Source organism: Antennarius striatus, chromosome 11 (assembly GCF_040054535.1).
Source record: "Antennarius striatus isolate MH-2024 chromosome 11, ASM4005453v1, whole genome shotgun sequence".
Lineage (NCBI taxonomy): Eukaryota > Metazoa > Chordata > Actinopteri > Lophiiformes > Antennariidae > Antennarius > Antennarius striatus.
Window position 1 is genome coordinate 11,622,593 of NC_090786.1, and position 17,968 is coordinate 11,640,560.

Genomic DNA, 17,968 nt, shown 5'->3' on the forward strand with positions numbered 1-17,968 from the left:
AAAAACAAATTTAAATCGCATATTGCATAGAATTGCTGTAGTAAGATAAAGTAAAATATCTGTTATTGTTTTGATTTAACGTGTAATTTTTTGTACACCCTTCAGAGCCTGACATTTAAATTCTAAAAGGTAATATAATATGTTTGTATACTGTATGTAATATGGTGTGTTAGAAGAAACAACCTGTAGTCAAATGGAATCAATTGGATTTCCGGTCAGCTTTCAGCGGAAGTGGCGTTGGCAACAGCTGACCTGTTTATCCGTGACCATGGCGACCGCAGTAAAAAAAAATGCCGAAGAACGCGCGGGTGACCATATTCTACGGGCCTTATGAATCCAGCGGAGCCGTCGAACACAGGACGTTCCGCCTGCGGGGTCTCCAGGGTAAGGTAGAGTCAAACCCTGACCCCTGACGTGTCGTGTGTCTTTAATTAATGCTGAGGTGACGTCAGACATAAATCATTGACGTGTCCACAGCCGCGCTGAGCGCGCGCGGGCATCAGTGCGTCTTGGTGGAATCGCGCGAGCGGAACGTGGTAGAGCTCGTGGTCCACGAGGAGCTCGTGTTCCGCTGTCATATAAAACAGCTGCAGTTTGGTGGGTGTGTGACGTCACAGTGACGTGCGGTCGACGTTGAAACAAAGTGCGCTCACCTGGTGTGCTCTTCTCCCTGCAGGTGGAGATGGAAACCTGGACCCTGTTTGTGAAGAAGCGGTCACTGCTGTAGAAGCAGCTTACTGACTTATCAAAAAAAAATTTTTTTTAAATAAAAAATTATTCATTTTTGTAAAGATTTATTTGTATTTGTTACATTTCAGATTAGGTTGGTCTCACATGGTCCACATTACAAGTTTATGTCTGTGTTATAATCATAACGAAAGCTACACTGCAGCTATGTAGGAAGTTATCATTTCAAGGAGGCTGTCTCAACACAGCCCTATCTGCTACTTCTGTTGAGCACAGGGGGATTTTAAATGTGACAGCAAAGCGTCAATATTGCTTATGTGTGGTGTTGATGTGTGCGGGTCCCTCGGCCTCCGAAGAGGAAGCTGAGCCTTATGTCCTAAGTAGAAAACATGACTGTAAGTCTCTGTGCCAGCTGGCACATGTCTCCTGGTGAAGTGAGGTGTGACAATAAATACAGACTCCTTCAGTAGCCAAAGGAAATGCAGGTACTAAACCCACTGATGTGTTAAATTTCAGAGCAGTCTTCGTACCTGACACTCTTGATTTGCATTCATTGCTCAAGTAAACAGTGTGTGAATATCCAAGAGTTTTTATTAGTCATCTACAAAAAAAGAAAAATTAAAAATATTAAAACTGCTTATATACAACAATGTTGAGTAGCACTGATTCTGACAAATCTGGGCATTAAGTTGATTATTATTGTGTTACTGTTCATATACTCTCATGCCTTTATATAATACAAGCACATCAAGACTAACCTATTCTGCTCATAAATTTTATGTTACAAAGTAGTACCATTGTAAAATGTGTCCATTTGTGAAGTTTTGTTATTATGAAATGAAATTTTCATGTGATGACATATTGCTTTGCTGCTATGATGTGAACCTCCTGCTTAAATGAGGAAAAGAACCACAGATGATTTGTGACCACATGAAATCACCTGATAGCTAGAGTAAAAGGATTAAACATGATGAGTTGTGGGTAACTTGACCTGATTTCACTTGACACACAGGAGTATTCTTGTCCTGTGTCCAATCATAGGTGTTACAGGTCACAAAAGACCGCATGCTAATATTTGATTCAATGTGTACTTGACATGTCTCCATGTCACAGGTTAACATACTTCTACATTTGAAATGGGACAATAATAATGATCCAGGCCTAAGATAGTCAGTACTGACTGACATTTCAAGTAAATCTAGGTTAAAAATATGCCAAAAAGAGGATATGTTCCACACTGTCACAAAAACAGATTGTTTGCAACATCACAATGATAAATAAAACAGTGTCTAACAGTGAAACTGCATCTCCAGTCAGACTCTTGTTCTAGTTTTCAGTCACAAGTCCTTCCCCAGGAAAGCACTCAGGTTGAAAGCTGTGTCCATGAACCTGTTCAGTTCATTGAGGTGGGTGGATTTGTTTCCTGTGGCAGGAGCAGCTGCTGGGTCCCGTCCCACATACCTAAAACGATCACATCACCAGTGACAATGTAAGTCCTTGATCGAATTCTCTACAGTCACATTGAACAAATCAAAGTAAACAGAAACCCTTACCAAATAGGTTTCTTGTTGGCTAATACTGTGAGGAAACGTGGCCTGACGTAGTCATAGTAGCCCATGTTTTTGTGCTCCTCCTGACACCAGACCAGCTCAGCGTTGGAATATTTCTCTGTCTCCACTCTCACCAAGTCAAATGGAAATGGAGAGATCTAAAGAGGAATTTACAAATTGGATCACTTCCATTACTGTACACATCAGTAGTTTATATATTGCCCAGACAGCATGGAAGGACTTAACACCTGCTCAAGTCTGATGATGGCTATATCATTTTCCAGTTTTCGCTGTTTCCTCTCTTTAGCCAGTTCATAGTAGACTTTGCCGGTGCAGAAGATTGCCCTCTTCACTTGTGCTGGGTCTCCACTCACAGGGCCTTTATCTGGGATCAACCTCTTGAATTTAGTTCCTGCAGACATTGAACATGATGTTACCCATCACAATCAAAATCCAGTGTCATCTCTAACAGAAATAAAACAAAATCACACCTTCGGTGAGGTCATCGAACGTAGACCTTGCATCTGGGTGTCTCAGCAGAGACTTTGGAGTGAAAATGATAAGCTGAGAAAAAAAAGGGAAAAATCAGTGACAAACCACAGATTGACTGCATCATCCAAATATTCACTGTGCACTTACAAAAAAACACTCCAGAAGTAGAAGTCTTCATCTTTTTTCACATTAATTTGTTGCCACCATATAGTATGCAACAACAAGGCAGCCAAAACAAAACATTTCATTAAAAATCAAATAAATAAAAGCTTCAGAGTTTTTCATAAAAAACAAACAATATTATCCCCTGTTGGCCTCCTCACTAATTTGCTCAGGAAATAATTTTCTCATGCTTCATGAAGCACTGCATTTACGTGCAACTGGGGAACAGTTAGACTATCACTGTTGCTGAAAACCATGAAAAAAGAGCTGTACAGACACAAAAAAGAAGCAGAGCTTCACACACCAAAACTTTTCCAAAGTAGTTCTACTGTTAGAGATTCAAAGTACAAATAAAGAAAATTCTCAAAATATCGAAAGAGATGTATACATAATGTTTTGCAAAAAACTATCCGAAAGTTACAACCTTGAAAACTCTCATGAGAGTAAAGATGAAAATGGAAAGAAAAATAAATGACAAAAATGCTTTGGTGAACCTTAATCTGTCCAAAATTTTGAATGAATTAAATACAAAAAGGTTTTGAGTTATGCTTCAAAAAGTCACCCATTCTTATATCTCCCTTCTTATCATATTTTATGTAGAGGATCAAAAAACAAAATGAAGATGATGTCTCACTGTACCGGTTTCCTGAATGGCAGCAGAATCTGCCGTCTGAGCACATGACAGTAGTTGGCAGGTGTGGAGCAGTTTACCACCATCCAGTTACAATCATACAGCTGCTGGACCTCAAAGTCTCCACTGAACACCTTTAGAAGAAAAAAATACAATTAACTACAAAGCAATTAAAAAGGTGACCAACACCAAGAAATCACATTGAGAAAAACGGTGTCACAGTGTAATATTATTTTCCTCTTGTGATTAGATGGAAGATGTAGTGTATGAATTATCGCTGCACCAAATCTCTCTCTCTCTCACACAAACACACACACACAAACACATACACACACGCACACACACACACACAGGAGGGAGATTGTTAATCCTTTACTATCCTCACACTAATAGTTTGATCAATATCCCATTTGAAGATGAATCTAGGAAGCTTCTGCTGATACAGCCTGCTGAGGGTCCTTTGCACCAACGAACCCCTGGGACCTGAGCTGCTGAATACTAATGCTTCAGAGACCGTAATGAAGAGACTTCTCAGCTCCAGAGAAACTGGCAAATACCCCTTAAGTGGTCATGACATTAGCATAGCTCGTAAAACAGGATGCTATTGAATTTTAGCCATAGCATAGGGAACTTCCTCTGACATATAACATTAAGTACATCACATTCCTCAAGTAAGCAAGCCTTTCAGCCAGCATGTAAGAGGTGAACATACAGGGAAGTGATCTGGATCATCTTTGCTCATTTGCAGGAAGCGTTCAGGGCGAGCTGAGGAATGTTCTGGGCCCTGAGGACAAAAAGAAAGAAGACTGAGAAAATCGACAGCAAAATAAAAGTTAAATCCCATTAAAACATATACAGTAATCCAAGGTAATATGTAGATATGTAGAACGACACAATATAACCTGGTTTATTTTCTCACCATTCCCTCCATCCCATGTGGCAGCAGTAGGACTATACCATTGTTACGGACCCACTTGGCCTGACCTGGGCTGATGAACTGGTCAATGATACACTGGGCTGTGTTGTGAAAGTCACCGAACTGAGCCTCCCAGAGGATCAGAGCATTTGGGCTGGCCATGGCAAAGCCAAGCTCAAAACCTGAAGTTACAGTCATCAAGACGCAGATGTTCAAGAAGACTCTTTGTAACAAAGTGAGGCCACCGATGGCCTCACTTTGACATGTATCCTAGCCTACATCTATGCTATCCAAGGGCCGCAGAGAGTCTTACCTAGCACCCCGTACTCTGATAAGGAACTGTTGCAGACAGTGTAAGGGGCTTGACCGGCCCACAGGTGATTCATGGGAACACAGATATGTTTGTCCACTTTTTGGTCATGCAGGACATGATGACGGTGACTGTAAAACATAAACAACATGGAGACATTGAGATCTGAAACAGTCAAACAATAACGCTGCTAAAGCAAAGATAACTCCTTTCTGAAGCCGTGTTAACAGAGTTCTGATTTGGGATTATGTTTTATGGATGGATGGGTGGATGGATGGATGGATCAGACAGACCGACATTGCTGTCCTTTCACTGACATTGTGGTACCAATACTGTGACACATCAGTACATGAAAAGATGGGGAAACAGGAGAATAAATCACTGAATAAGTATTAACAGAAGTAATGGATCACATTTATTTCCAATCACACAAATCCAACATGAAAAGAAAAGGGGTTTAATTATTGTTGTTAACCCAGAAGATGTACAGCAAACACATCCACGCACACACACAAGCTACAACCCCTGTTCCAGCCCATGTAAACATTCCATGATGAAAACCCTCCCCTCTCCTCTTCCTCAGTCAGTGAAAAGCCCAACAGGAGTTGATGGGAGCAAAGACCCGAGCATTAACAAGCTCTGCCAGTCCGCTCACTCCCACTGTACTGATCAGCCTAGAAAACCAGCACGATGAGACAATCACTTAGACCCATTTAACATCACTTTAATGACATGAGCACACACACACGCACGCACGCACGCACGCACGCACACGCACTCACATACACACAACACAACAACACACACACACACACACACACACACACACACATGCAGTCACTTGCAGTGCTTAAGGTTACATAACATTCAGCTCAAAAAACTGAAGCAAATCACCAAAATTTCTCATTTCCATTTTAAATTTCCTCCTAAATGACAAGATCATAATTTGAGTCCTTCAAATAATATCATCAATAGTTATAAATTGAAGAAAATTCATAACACAATTCATATAACATAATTGATCATTTTTTACAGTGTAATTGTTTTTGTGAATCCTTGCTCCACATTGCAGGATATATATTTTCTCATCCAGAACTCCTGGACTAAAGAGTTCAATTTAGAGCAGCCAGCCGTATTTGAAGCTTAAACACACTTTAATCCAATTTTCATTATTTCAACCCTCTTTCACACCATTCAAAGGGGACGCTCATCAGAATGAACTCTTTTCCTAGGATTGTCACATAAACTGAATGCCCACCTTTTTTATCCTCATTTTAAAACATCTGTCCGTTCTGTCTGTCCATCCATCCATCCATCCATCCATCCATCCATCCATCCATACATCCATCCATCCATACATACATCCATACATCCACTTTTTATAGACGAGACAATCACAATCAGTTTTGCTGGAGCTGATCCCAGCTGGCTGCAGAAGAATGGCAGGGTTCACCCTGGATGAGACCCCAGGTCATTGCAGGTCAAATGAAAAATAATCACACACATTCCCATAGACACAGATAGACAATTTGGTGTTATTAATTCACCTATGCTGCATGTTTTTGGAAGTGTGTGAGAGAACCCAGAGAGAGCCCACACAGACACGGAGAACATACAAACTCCACACAGAAAGGGGACAAAACCGGGAACCTTCTTACTGTGAAACAACAGCGCTACCCACTGCACCACCGCGCCACCTGTTCTATAACATGCACACACAATAACACACAAACACACTTCTTCTGCCTAGGGGCCCCATTAGTCAGGGAAAGGGGTGCACAACGCATGCAACCCAAACAAACAAGACAAACTGAATCCATTAGTCCACGCTGTAACGTACAGCACAGATACGCTAGACGGACCACTCGACTGTGACGCGCCAATATGCTCAGTTCCTAAGAACTTTGAAGGGAAACACTAGTGAAGGATGTTAATGAAGGAGGTATAAATGAAAAACCTTTATACAAACAACAGGTGATACAGAGACAAAGGCTGGATGTATTTTCTAAACTAAACCTGATAATGGAGGCAGCAGATATGGAGAGGGAGTCTGAGTTAAATGTGAGGCAAAATAAAAGGCCCCTTAGTTACTTCAGGTTGGTTAGCATGAAGTATGTAGCTGAGAGGGGCGGAGGGGGGGACATTAGACAGGCACAGGCTCCCTTCATACCATGAAAGCACCATGAGAACTTCTCATTTCCCAAGAGACTGTGCTGACATCATCAGTCTGTGAGATGCCCTATGCCGACACCCATACTACCCCAACGAAGTGCATCATCATTTACATCATACACTAGCACAAGGTGGCGTTTTGTTACCCTTTACCTCTGGCCAAACAGGCAGTTTACAAGGAAGAAAATTATTATCACCTTATTAAACACAGACTTTAAATAAATACACCTTTACAAAATGTCAAATGTGAACATTAACTTCATATGATTTATCAAGGAGTATTAATACAGTACAGTGCGTCCTCGCGCATTTGCGCATCAACGCTCGCGACTCCACCTCACTGTGGATTTTAGATAGTCAGTCATGTGATACCGTATGTGCATTCTATTGGCTGACGGCATCCAGAAGTGCGCTCTGTTTCGTGAGTCTCGGACTTACATGAGATATAAAAGTGCTTTAAACAGTCTATAAGAGTGTGGGAAAAGGTATTACAGATAGAAGGTGGTTTAATATCAGTATGGGGAGGGTCATAAACGTTTTGATTTTGATGACCCAGACATACATAATCGTCAGGAATGAAGAAAAAAAAGATGATTTGGATCTTTTTGTAGGTCTGAGTTTCCTACTGGACAAAAATAGGAGACTGTAGTGACAGTGGGACTGCTGGGATATGCTCCAGCGATCCCCCCAACCCGCGACAGTGCAAGAAGCAGGTACTGGAGATTAATGAACAAATTGAAGTGGTAGTGGGAACATTAACAAGAGAAGGTTGAGATCTGTAATCTTTGTTGAGCTAACACTGAGAATTCAATTGTGTTGAAATGGTGTCACCTAAAGGTGCCCCGCTCCACATCCTGCCCACTGAGTCGTACATGGATGCCATCCTTAAGGAGAGAACCAAAGGCCATGTACTCTGCCAGAGCCCAGTCCACCTGCCGGTTCTTCACCAGGTCGGCTCGACCACGCAGGATACGAGTCACGCCTGGAGATCACACATAAAACACACACATAGGAGCAAAAATTAAAACTAAGACTACATATAAGAGCAAAGAAAGGAGTCTTAATTAAAATGACATTAAACCCTCTTGTGGCTGTCTACAGTACCGCTACACAAACATCTATTAGTATCACATCTAGTAGCAGTATTTTGTGATTCTGCTCTACAACAGAAAGCACCCAAACTCACCAGGATGGATGTTAAAATCTTCCAGAGGCACTGAGCTGGCTGCCAGGCCAATGTGCTGCAGGACCTCCTCATCCAGTCCTGTAGGAGCACAGCTCATTTTTTTGGGCTCTCCCTCCTCTGTGAAGAAATCTACAGAGAGAGAAACTCATAGTCATAGAAATGCAAAGAATTTGCATAAAGTGTGGTCAATAAACAAACACCCCCCCAAAAAATTTTTAGCCACTGGCTTGTAAAGGGGCAACTGACCACGCCAGGGGGAGTCGAGCCAGTGTCGAATGTGTAAGATCTTTTCATCCTTGGAGCTGGTATATGCCTCTTCACATATCTTGTCATACTTTGCAACTTCTTCCTGCCAACACATTTAGTTACCGGGATAATGAAAAATGTTCTATAAATAACAATTTGTTAATATCAATTAAAGGACTACAAATGCTTGACTGAAGAGACTGTGTGTTGCTGAGGAAGAAAAAGATATGAGACCAGCGGTCAAGTTTAATTCAGCATTAATGGTTCTATCATGCTTTATTATAAATGGGGCTTTTCCAAGAGTCTAAAGGTCACAAAGGAGAGCTATGTCCATCAGAGAGGAGCTGCAGGATTTCTCTGACATGTGGTAGAAAAAATTTAAAATGAATTTTACAGTCAACATTCTGTTCTAGATGAAGAACCAAGCAATTTCATTCAATGGCTCCACAATCTGTGGGTCGCTTAAACTCGGAGCAAAATATACTCTATGTGAGGGATTGTGAGGCTCGATGATTTAACTGAGGGAGTAAATTGAAATTCGAATAAAGCAGTGCAAGTACAATTTACTGGAAGGGAAGGTCATGCTACAGTATTTGATTTAATGCACATATTTCAGGTAATGGTGAGACCAGATTAAACAGAATACAGTAGCAGATACTGAGATTCAGTTTATTTAACAACGGCATCTGGGATTAGATCACAAACCTCATATTCCTGCAGTGTCACCACTCCCTCAGCAATGAGCTTGTCAGAGTACTTTTTCAGCACATGCACCTGTCGGCGAATCTGCTTGTACATCAGCGGCTGGGTGAACATGGGTTCATCCATCTCGTTGTGTCCGAAGCGCCTGTAACTAACCTGTAAATACCAAGTGTGAGCTGAAGCTTAGAATTGTGTTTTCCTGTTAATTCCCTCAAGATTCTGCTGTGGCTAACCAGGTCAATGACGACGTCCTTGTTGAAGGTGGACCTCCACTCTGCAGCCACTCGGCACACATACATGACAGCCTCAGGGTCATCAGCATTCACATGAAAGATGGGTGCATTGACAACCCGAGCCACATCAGTGGGGTAAGGCGAGGAGCGGGCCACCCGAGGGTCAGTGGTGAAGCCAATCTGAGATCCAATAATCAAACACACTACTGCTGACATCACTTAAAGGGTAAAATCACGCAAAAAAAGTGTTGTACTGTTAAGTATAACATCACAAAATACAATGTTCCTGTAATATTTTCATAAAATAGGTTTCCATTCCTATAGCCCCCTCCTCCATTCATTCATGGAGGAATAGTGAAGTAAAAATAGTGTATAATGTACTAACAATATTAGTATTAACAATAACATCTGCCATATTTGGCAGATGCATTCTGCTGACAGCTACAACACACAATACCTGGTTGTTGACCACCACATGGATCGTACCATGTGTGGTGTAGGAGGGGAGTTCACTGAGATGGAAAGTTTCATACACAACTCCTTGTCCAGCAAAAGCAGCATCCCCATGTATCAAGATGGACATCACCTAGACAGATCACACCATGTTCTAAGTCAAATAGAATTTACTACAGCAAACACAAAATAAGTTGCCGTGTACCTGCTGCAGCAACTGTTACCTGCTTTCCCTGAGAGTCTCCTCTGTAAAACTGCTCAGCTTTGGCCTTTCCCTGAACCACTGGATCCACTGCCTCCAGGTGGGAGGGGTTCGCCATGAGTGACAATGTGATGTTCCTGTCTGTTTCACGGTTGATCCTCTTGTGGTACATTCCAAGATGGTATTTAACATCACCTGAACCCTAAAGATTTTTAAAAAAAAAAGATTATAAAACAAGGCATCAGTTGTATCCCCAGAATGCCTTTTTCTCCATCAATGAGAGGGTCCCTCACCTCATCAGCAGCCTCTAACTTGGGGTCAAACTGACAGAAGATCTGATCGAGGTCCTTGCGGATCACGTTGGCCAAGACGTTCAGTCGACCCCTGGAAGGAGCAGTCACATGGTCTGCATAGACAAGAATGGACTGAGAAGTGAGGAAAATGTGGAACACACAGTACCGATGAGGCATCCCCATGATCACACTGTCGATGCCTGAAGCACTCGACTTGTCGATGATGGTTTTCAGGGCAGGGATGAGAACTTCACAGCCCTCCAGACCAAAGCGTTTCTCTGACGACCACTTTCTAGCCAGGAAGTCCTCAAATCTGGACATAGAAAAATTTACTTTATAGCAGCTCAAGCTAATGGATGTGCATTACATAATAGATGTGGAGTAACACCTTGGAGGACTGCTATAATGTTTTTAGTGAATATGAGCTCAAACTTTGTACAGATTTATTTCTAGGTAATGTTTGATTATAGCTGTGGCCATTTATCACAAGCTCACACAAAATATAGGGTGTTTATCCTCCTGAATATATGCATGTACAAGAGTTTTTTTAAGTTGTGTGAGTCCCTGGTGTTAGCTAAATCTAAAAGTGAGATATTGCGCTGTCACCAAAGTGTAAGTCAGTATATTTAATGCTGACCTTGTGGATCGGATCAGGCGGGCCAGCAGAGTTCTCTTCTCATTATTAGTGAACTGCATGATTCCAGGAGTCTCGAATTTCTGACGAATCCATTGACACTGGTCCATATTGTTAATGAACATAAACTCCACACCTATGTGACCACAGTAGGATTTCTGAAAGGGATTAGCAAATATTATAGTCCTGTTTCCACCCATCATGAGACATATTGTTGGATATAAACAAATTACCTCCAGTCTTCGTATGATTTCTCTCAGAGGAAGAGTTGTGTCCTTCCCTCCAATGAAGGTAGTAGCAGGCAGCTGAAAGCTCCTGTCTAAGTCAGACTCATCAAGACTGTAAAATCCTACAAAGAGACACACAAGGTTATTTAATGCCTACCAAGTAGTATGTCTGTCCACACAATATATTATGTCTCTCAATTTAATATAAGAACATATCCCCTCCACAGATGCATACATCTGTGGAGGGGATTGGCTTACAGATGATCTGTGATGTCACAATAAATAATATCCTTCATAATATCCTTCATGTCACAAGAGTTTAACTAATCAACCGAAACTTTAATATGTATTTAATTTATTTTGAGAGTCCACCCGTCTTAGATTCTTCCATTTATTTTGATATAATATGAAAACATGAACAATTATAGCTAAGACTGTTCACTACATGATAAATAAATGTTTCAGAATGACTGCTAAAACGTAGCGCTGTAATAAATCTGGTGCTGATTAGCTTAAACATAAGTGTGATAGGAGGTCATTTATCAACTATAAATGTCAAACAATTATTGGTCCTAGCTTCTCTAAAGTGAAGGTTTTGCCGGTTTAATGAGTTTCATTTAATTGAGATTGAACAACTATGAGTTTTAGATTTTAAAAAACTGGGACAGTGCATCGGTTGTTTCACTGAGATATTATAAACAAATTCATATTGCATGTGCTACAAAAGAAAAACATTAACTAGCCTAAAAAAAAATTTTTTTTAAAGTTTCCCAACAGTATTAACTGAGATAGAAATTTTATGATCAGCTATAATCTCTTTTTGGGTTGAATTTTATTTTATTTTTTTGACGAATAACATTGACGTATATTGACTTCTGGTCCAAGAAAAATATTTTTTGTTGGCAAAACTTAAACTTGTCATTGATGTGTTTAGATACGTGTAAATAAACATTGATGGTTCCAGAGAAGTTTTGGTGCTGACAAAGGCCACCTGAGGGAGCTGGTCAAGCTCAAGATCATTGCCAACATGAGAGGAGACAGGTGAAAATCATATTAGGAAAACAGCAAAGACTAAGGGGGCCCAGAATAGCCTCTTGTATCAACTGACCACATAAGGTTCTAGAGAGGCTGTCATTAGTTTTCATTAGGGAGTTATAATGCTACGTCCTGAAAGACACTGATCACTGATAACAGCAGCCAACAGAAATAACGTCTCTCTCTCCCTGTCCTCTTTACTAGCTATTACCATAGACTTCGATTGCTTTCTGTGGATGTCCTGCATGCCCCGATCCTCTCTCCACTAAATGAAATGGATAATGACAGCAGCTGGGCCTGAGATTAATAACAGCATTAGACTGACCAACCCTCATATGGACTTGGCAGAGAATGTACTGAGGTCTTTTTTTGCTGAAATACCACTTACACTCTGGAATCTTATGTGTTATGCACCCCTGAACCAGAGATACACGTATTAAGTATGTACAGATGCACATGTGGTGTACATACTATGCAACTCTCAAAGGGATGCAGACATGAGAAATTAATATGAGACAGTTTAACTGAAAGGCAATTTAAGCTTTTGAAGAAATGGTGCTTCTATGTTTATGACTGTGATCCTTACACACATCAAGTATCCTGAAGTCATTCAAAAGGACATCCATAGGAGGAATCTAATAAGCATATACGCTGCCTATGGGTTAACTCCATATACATATAGTTAAAAAGGGGATAAAATATGGAACACTTTACCTCTTGTGTAAAATAAATGTACACATGTCTGTACTAGCATTAATGAAGATACACAGCCTGCTTAACTTGAACCAAAGTGAAAAGACCGATGAAGACAATCAACAGAAGGCAATACCATGACAAAAATAGTCTTGTCATGTCAAGTGTCTAAGACTGTCTAAGAGTCATGAGACTCACCTAACTTATCGATGGTGGTGATCAGGTCAGAGGGAACGAAGGAGTCCAGGTCAGCCTCCAGAATTCCCAAAGGGTCTAACTGGGCTACATGATGACCACGAATCTCCAAAGAGTACCGGAAGGACATTTGAATCAGGATTTGGCAGATAGGTAGACAACATGACAATTAGATGGAAGAAGAAGAAAAATGTATCAGGAGGAATAGACTTAGATGTGGCAAGAGGCTGAGTATAAACAGCTGGAGAATAAATAAAAATCTACTGTAGTTATAGACCGAAGTCTCAGAGAGAAGAGCCTCATGGGAGTGCTTTTATGTCTATTTATGTTTTTGTACACACACACACACACACACACACACACACACACACACACACACACACACACACGCATTCCCAGCAGAATTGCGACAAGCTGTGAATAAAAGTGACACCTCTGCCAAAAGATCGATTTTAATAAATCCCTCGGATAGTTCTTCGAATTAATTTGAGGGCGAAGGAAAATGTTACCACCTGTTTTCTTTAAGTAGTCTCTTTGATTTTCCTGTTTTCAAAAAGCCGCTGGTATAAGTAGGTTATAGTTAATCTCAAGATTTGCATAACCTCTCACAGTGACAAACAAATTGTATATTCCTTTTAATAAAAGGAAAAAAAACATTCCAAAACATCTAGCAGCCGCATCTGTTTTGTCAAATGAATTTAGTTTGATAGATTTTCCACACTGACATTTTGGACAGAAAAACAGTGAGTTGGTGATTGTTCAAGAAGATGACATTTTAATTCTGCATTAAGATCTAAACAGATGCCCATGAGATACACGATTAATCTTATCACTTAAATAACATAAATCCATATCGTACAAGCTGGTAATTACTGTTTGAGTGTTTGTACTGCAGTCGTAGCGGGTGAGTGTGGGTACCTGGTAGGCTCTAATGAGAGTGTGCACGGCCAGGTGGTCCTCCACCACTTTCTGTTCCATGTGTGGTGAACGGGACAGCGCCCGGCCCTGGAGCAGAGAGGAGGGGCGTCTGTCACCTGCCTCACCAGATGGACTGGAGGCTTGGATGTTATAGAAGTACGCATCCCAAGACTAGAACACAGAGAAATACAGAGCAGATTCAGCACAAGTATCCCTGCAGCTTGTTTGAGAAATGGGAGAAAGCCAGACAGGAAACCAAGTCACAGCAACTACAGCAGCTAGATAATCTGCATCGGCCCCCAGAGACTGAGGTACCAACACTGGCTTTTAAACTGGAGTCCTCTGGGGGTCACCAGATAATAGCAGAATGATTTATTTCACTATATTAACGTTAATATGAGACAGGGGGCTGTCCCCCCAAATAAATAGTCACCACCACAAAAAAAAAGTCACACACTCTCATATTTTGTTGAACCGCCTTTAGCTTTTATGACAGCATGCGTTTCCTGTGACATTCTCTTAATAAACTACTACAATCTCGCAAGATTTATTTCAGTCAAGTGATGCATTTTTTTTCCCATCAAAATCTTGCATTGATGATGGTGGGATATGATCGCTGGGTAAAGCCCTCCAGCACATCCCAAAGATTCTCAGGTCTGGACTCTGTGGTGGCCAATCAGTGTGGGAAAATGATATCTCGTGCTTCCGAACCACTCTTGAAATATACCCGATCTGGTCAGGTTTAGCAACAGTATGTATTCAAAGAATGAGGTTAGTTGATTACTTGTATATGCTGAACGACCAGGTTATTCCATTAATGGATTTTTTTCTTCCCAGATGGCATGGGCATATTCCAGAAAATAATGCATCGCTGAATGGAAATATTTCTTGTGATAAATCAGTAGCTTATTGAAACGATGTCACAGGGAGGTCCAACAAAATATGAGTGTGTGACATTTTTTTTTGGTGACAGGCAGTGTATTTTGAAACAAGCAAATAAATTCAAACACTCAAATGGGAGAAATGAAACGTAATCACATGGTGGTGTAGTTTGTGTTTGTAAGGGGTCTTTAAGGTGAAAAAGTTTCACATTATGTGTACACATGTCACCTGCCCTTTGACCCCTTGTGCTGAACTGTCAATCAATGGCAGTTGATGATCAGCTGACATGGTTCATTCATTCATTCATTCATTCATTCATTCATTCATTCATTCATTCATTCATTCATTCATTCATTCATTCATTCATTCATTCATTCATCATCTTCACATCCCCTTTGGCATTCCGGGGTCACAGGGTTGCGGGATCCTAAACTGTTCAAATTATTTATGCACCAATGTAAAAAATAAATAATAAAAAAAAACATTACCTCGTGGACGTTTTTACGATCTTCCAGCCAGGCAAAGTACATCTCCTCCACATACCCGGAGCTGCTGACCACCGCTGAGGGAATAGGAGCCGCCCCGGAGGAGCAGCCCCTCGCCGGGTCCAGCCGGCGACAGGCTGGGCCTCCCAGCAGCCACTGCCTCCCTCCTCCACGTCCACGCATCAGAACCCCCGCAAACACCCGAAACCGACTCATGACTGCCAGAGACACGGGACACACTTAAAGGACGGTTAACAATCACACATGGACGTGGATCTGTTTGCGTAAACAATCACCTATAACACACACTGAACGTTACTTTACAGACTGCGGACGGAAAATGTCATGTAATAAGTTTCCACAAAGAGCGCATAGCGCAGAGCGCAACAGCGCACAGGATACTATTGGTGGAGCATTTAGAATCGTATTTTAATCATTGTTTTGTCAAGCTATATTTAATATATGCACGATTACGGATCGTAGCGATCTGTGTCCGTTTTTGAACGAGGTCTATGCAGCTGCACAAGGTGCGTAACCGTGATCTATTTGGGTCTAGTGGTTCACCCGTGTGATTCTCACCTTTTCCTGCACGACGCGTTCTTTACGCGCTCCACACAGAGTCAACGCTCAACACTGCCTAAAGTCTGCTATGCTTTGGTTTGAATCTCTAATCCCTGAACAGAAATCTTCATAATCCCCCCCCCCGCCCCCCGACTGATCCAGTGACAAATCACGGCATGAGTGGAAATCACACAGTGCTTTAAAACCATCTATTCTTTATTTCCACACGTCTACATTTACCTTAGAAGAAGAAGAAGAAGTACACTTTATTAATCCCACAAAAGGAAATTACAATGCCATCACATCACCTTAGACTTCACCGCTGTCCCATCAACGTCATTCCAGTAAATTTGTAGGACAGTTTTCATTGTCACCCCCCCTCCCCCCCAGTGGTGCGTCAGGCGGCGCGTCCTCCACCCAAAGGTGCCGGTGAAACCTATAGGTAACAGCCGAACTCAAGAACAGAGAGAAGGAAAACTAACGATCTGACATATTTTCCTTAAAATTGATTGAAGGCATAAGAAATGAATCAATTTATGTATTTAGGGCGTCTGTTTTATAAAGCAATTAGTTTTTATAACAAGAGTGTTTTCTTTAATCCTGTCATCTCAAATCTATGAACCCCTTCATATCCAGACAGGTCATTTTTCGCCTCTGTCACATCAACACGTTTGTTCCCTCACTATTAATTATATGAGCCAATTAAACTTTTATAATGGCTGAACATGAGTCATTTGAGCAAGTGGTTCCAGATTGATTGTCTTCCACCTTGAGAGGGTTAAACAAGAAGATAGTTAGTAACCCCCACCGCCTCCTCTCCTCTCCTCTCCTCCAGATTTTCATCAGTCATACTTGTTGGCACAGAAGGAGCAACATTATCAATCATGGCAAACACACCACTGAAAACTGGGGAAATCGAGTGGGCACAAGTTACAGAGTGTCCACCAGACAGAACAGAGCAGGCCTACATACCAGACAATTACTCTGATCATTAAGTGGGTTGTAAACTTCTTTATTGTGAACCAGTTGCAGGTGACAGTATCTCTTTTCAAATAATCTAAATAACTATTGAGATTTATTCACATGAACCACATCTTGTTTGTGAGGACAAAATTAAAGCATACATAAATATGTTTACAGTATATATAATACAGATGTGACATATCCCCACTTATATATTTGAATAAGCTCACTTGAAAATCTCATGCTGTCACGCTTGTCTTCTACCTGGAAGTTGGGGCCGCTAGCCGAGTTAGCTCTGGTCGTCACATTTGTCATGTCTCTCACTCACGGAGCCGTTTTGGCTTCTTCAAACATAGCGGTTTATGTTCTGTGATTGTGACAGACCTCATGTTATCGTGTGGGGGACCCCAAAGCTTTATTCACCAGGACCGAACTCACGTCTACCGGGATGGCCGGACCATAATGCCTAAGCGGCCTTCGTCTTCATGTTCGTCCGTCGCACACACACACACACACGGAGCAGTTACGGTTTCCCCGGACACAGCGGTTTGTTTTCTTGTGATGGCAAAGAAAAACAAGAAAACAAATGAAGTCTGATATTATTGTTTTATTGTAGCATTTCCATGGTTTCCCACTAGTGTATGTATACACACACAGAGGGTGTGTATATATAAACCCTACACACCATGGAGGGTATTATTTGTTATGCCCTGTGTTGATCTTATATCCCAGCATCTCGAGGATTACTGTTGCTGTACTGTGGATCAGCTTGTTGGTCTCAGTTATGTTCCCTGTGGGGATGGTTCTTATTGCAGCATTCACATCTTCTAGCAGATCTTCTGAAGGTACTTGACAACTCAGCTTCGGTATTTGTCAGAGGCTCTAGGTTTCCATTTGGGTTAGGGCAGATCTTGCATTGAGGCTGTCTATGTCTCTTGAAATCCCCTAGCTGACCTAGCGTCCTGGCTTCCACTTACCGTAGGATTGTTTCATCGGTCTGGAGTTATGATAGCGGTTTTTGGTTACGGATGTTGGAACACTGGGCTAACAGCTGTTTCTTTGTTAGCCTTGATTGTGGGTTTCGAAGCATCCATTGGTCCCATATCCGCCCCATATATCCCCTCTCTCTGGGATTACTCG

At 41.4% G+C, this 17,968-nt stretch overlaps 2 protein-coding genes across 2 annotated transcripts; one reads left to right on the forward strand and one right to left on the reverse strand.

Annotated features, from left to right (window-relative positions):
• Positions 1–290: 290 nt before the first annotated feature.
• Positions 291–741, forward strand: c11h10orf53 (chromosome 11 C10orf53 homolog). The gene is made up of 3 exons (XM_068326525.1): positions 291–384; positions 478–597; positions 677–741. Exons 1-3 carry the CDS (start codon positions 291–293, stop codon positions 739–741), a joined length of 279 nt encoding a protein of 92 aa, XP_068182626.1.
• Positions 742–1,260: 519 nt separating this feature from the next.
• On the reverse strand, positions 1,261–15,951 carry ogdhl (oxoglutarate dehydrogenase L). Its single transcript, XM_068327279.1, has 23 exons — positions 15,884–15,951; positions 15,308–15,522; positions 13,938–14,108; positions 13,023–13,125; positions 11,103–11,218; positions 10,873–11,027; positions 10,402–10,548; positions 10,236–10,326; positions 9,965–10,144; positions 9,745–9,873; positions 9,288–9,467; positions 9,058–9,210; positions 8,353–8,455; positions 8,107–8,235; positions 7,752–7,902; positions 4,752–4,879; positions 4,442–4,620; positions 4,235–4,306; positions 3,531–3,656; positions 2,729–2,801; positions 2,486–2,649; positions 2,241–2,395; positions 1,261–2,148 (listed from the first exon to the last, which is right to left on the reverse strand). The coding sequence occupies exons 2-23, from the start codon at positions 15,518–15,520 to the stop codon at positions 2,025–2,027; spliced, it is 3,042 nt and encodes a 1,013-aa protein (XP_068183380.1). The 5' UTR covers positions 15,521–15,522; positions 15,884–15,951; the 3' UTR covers positions 1,261–2,024.
• Between the last annotated feature and the right edge of the window lie 2,017 nt (positions 15,952–17,968).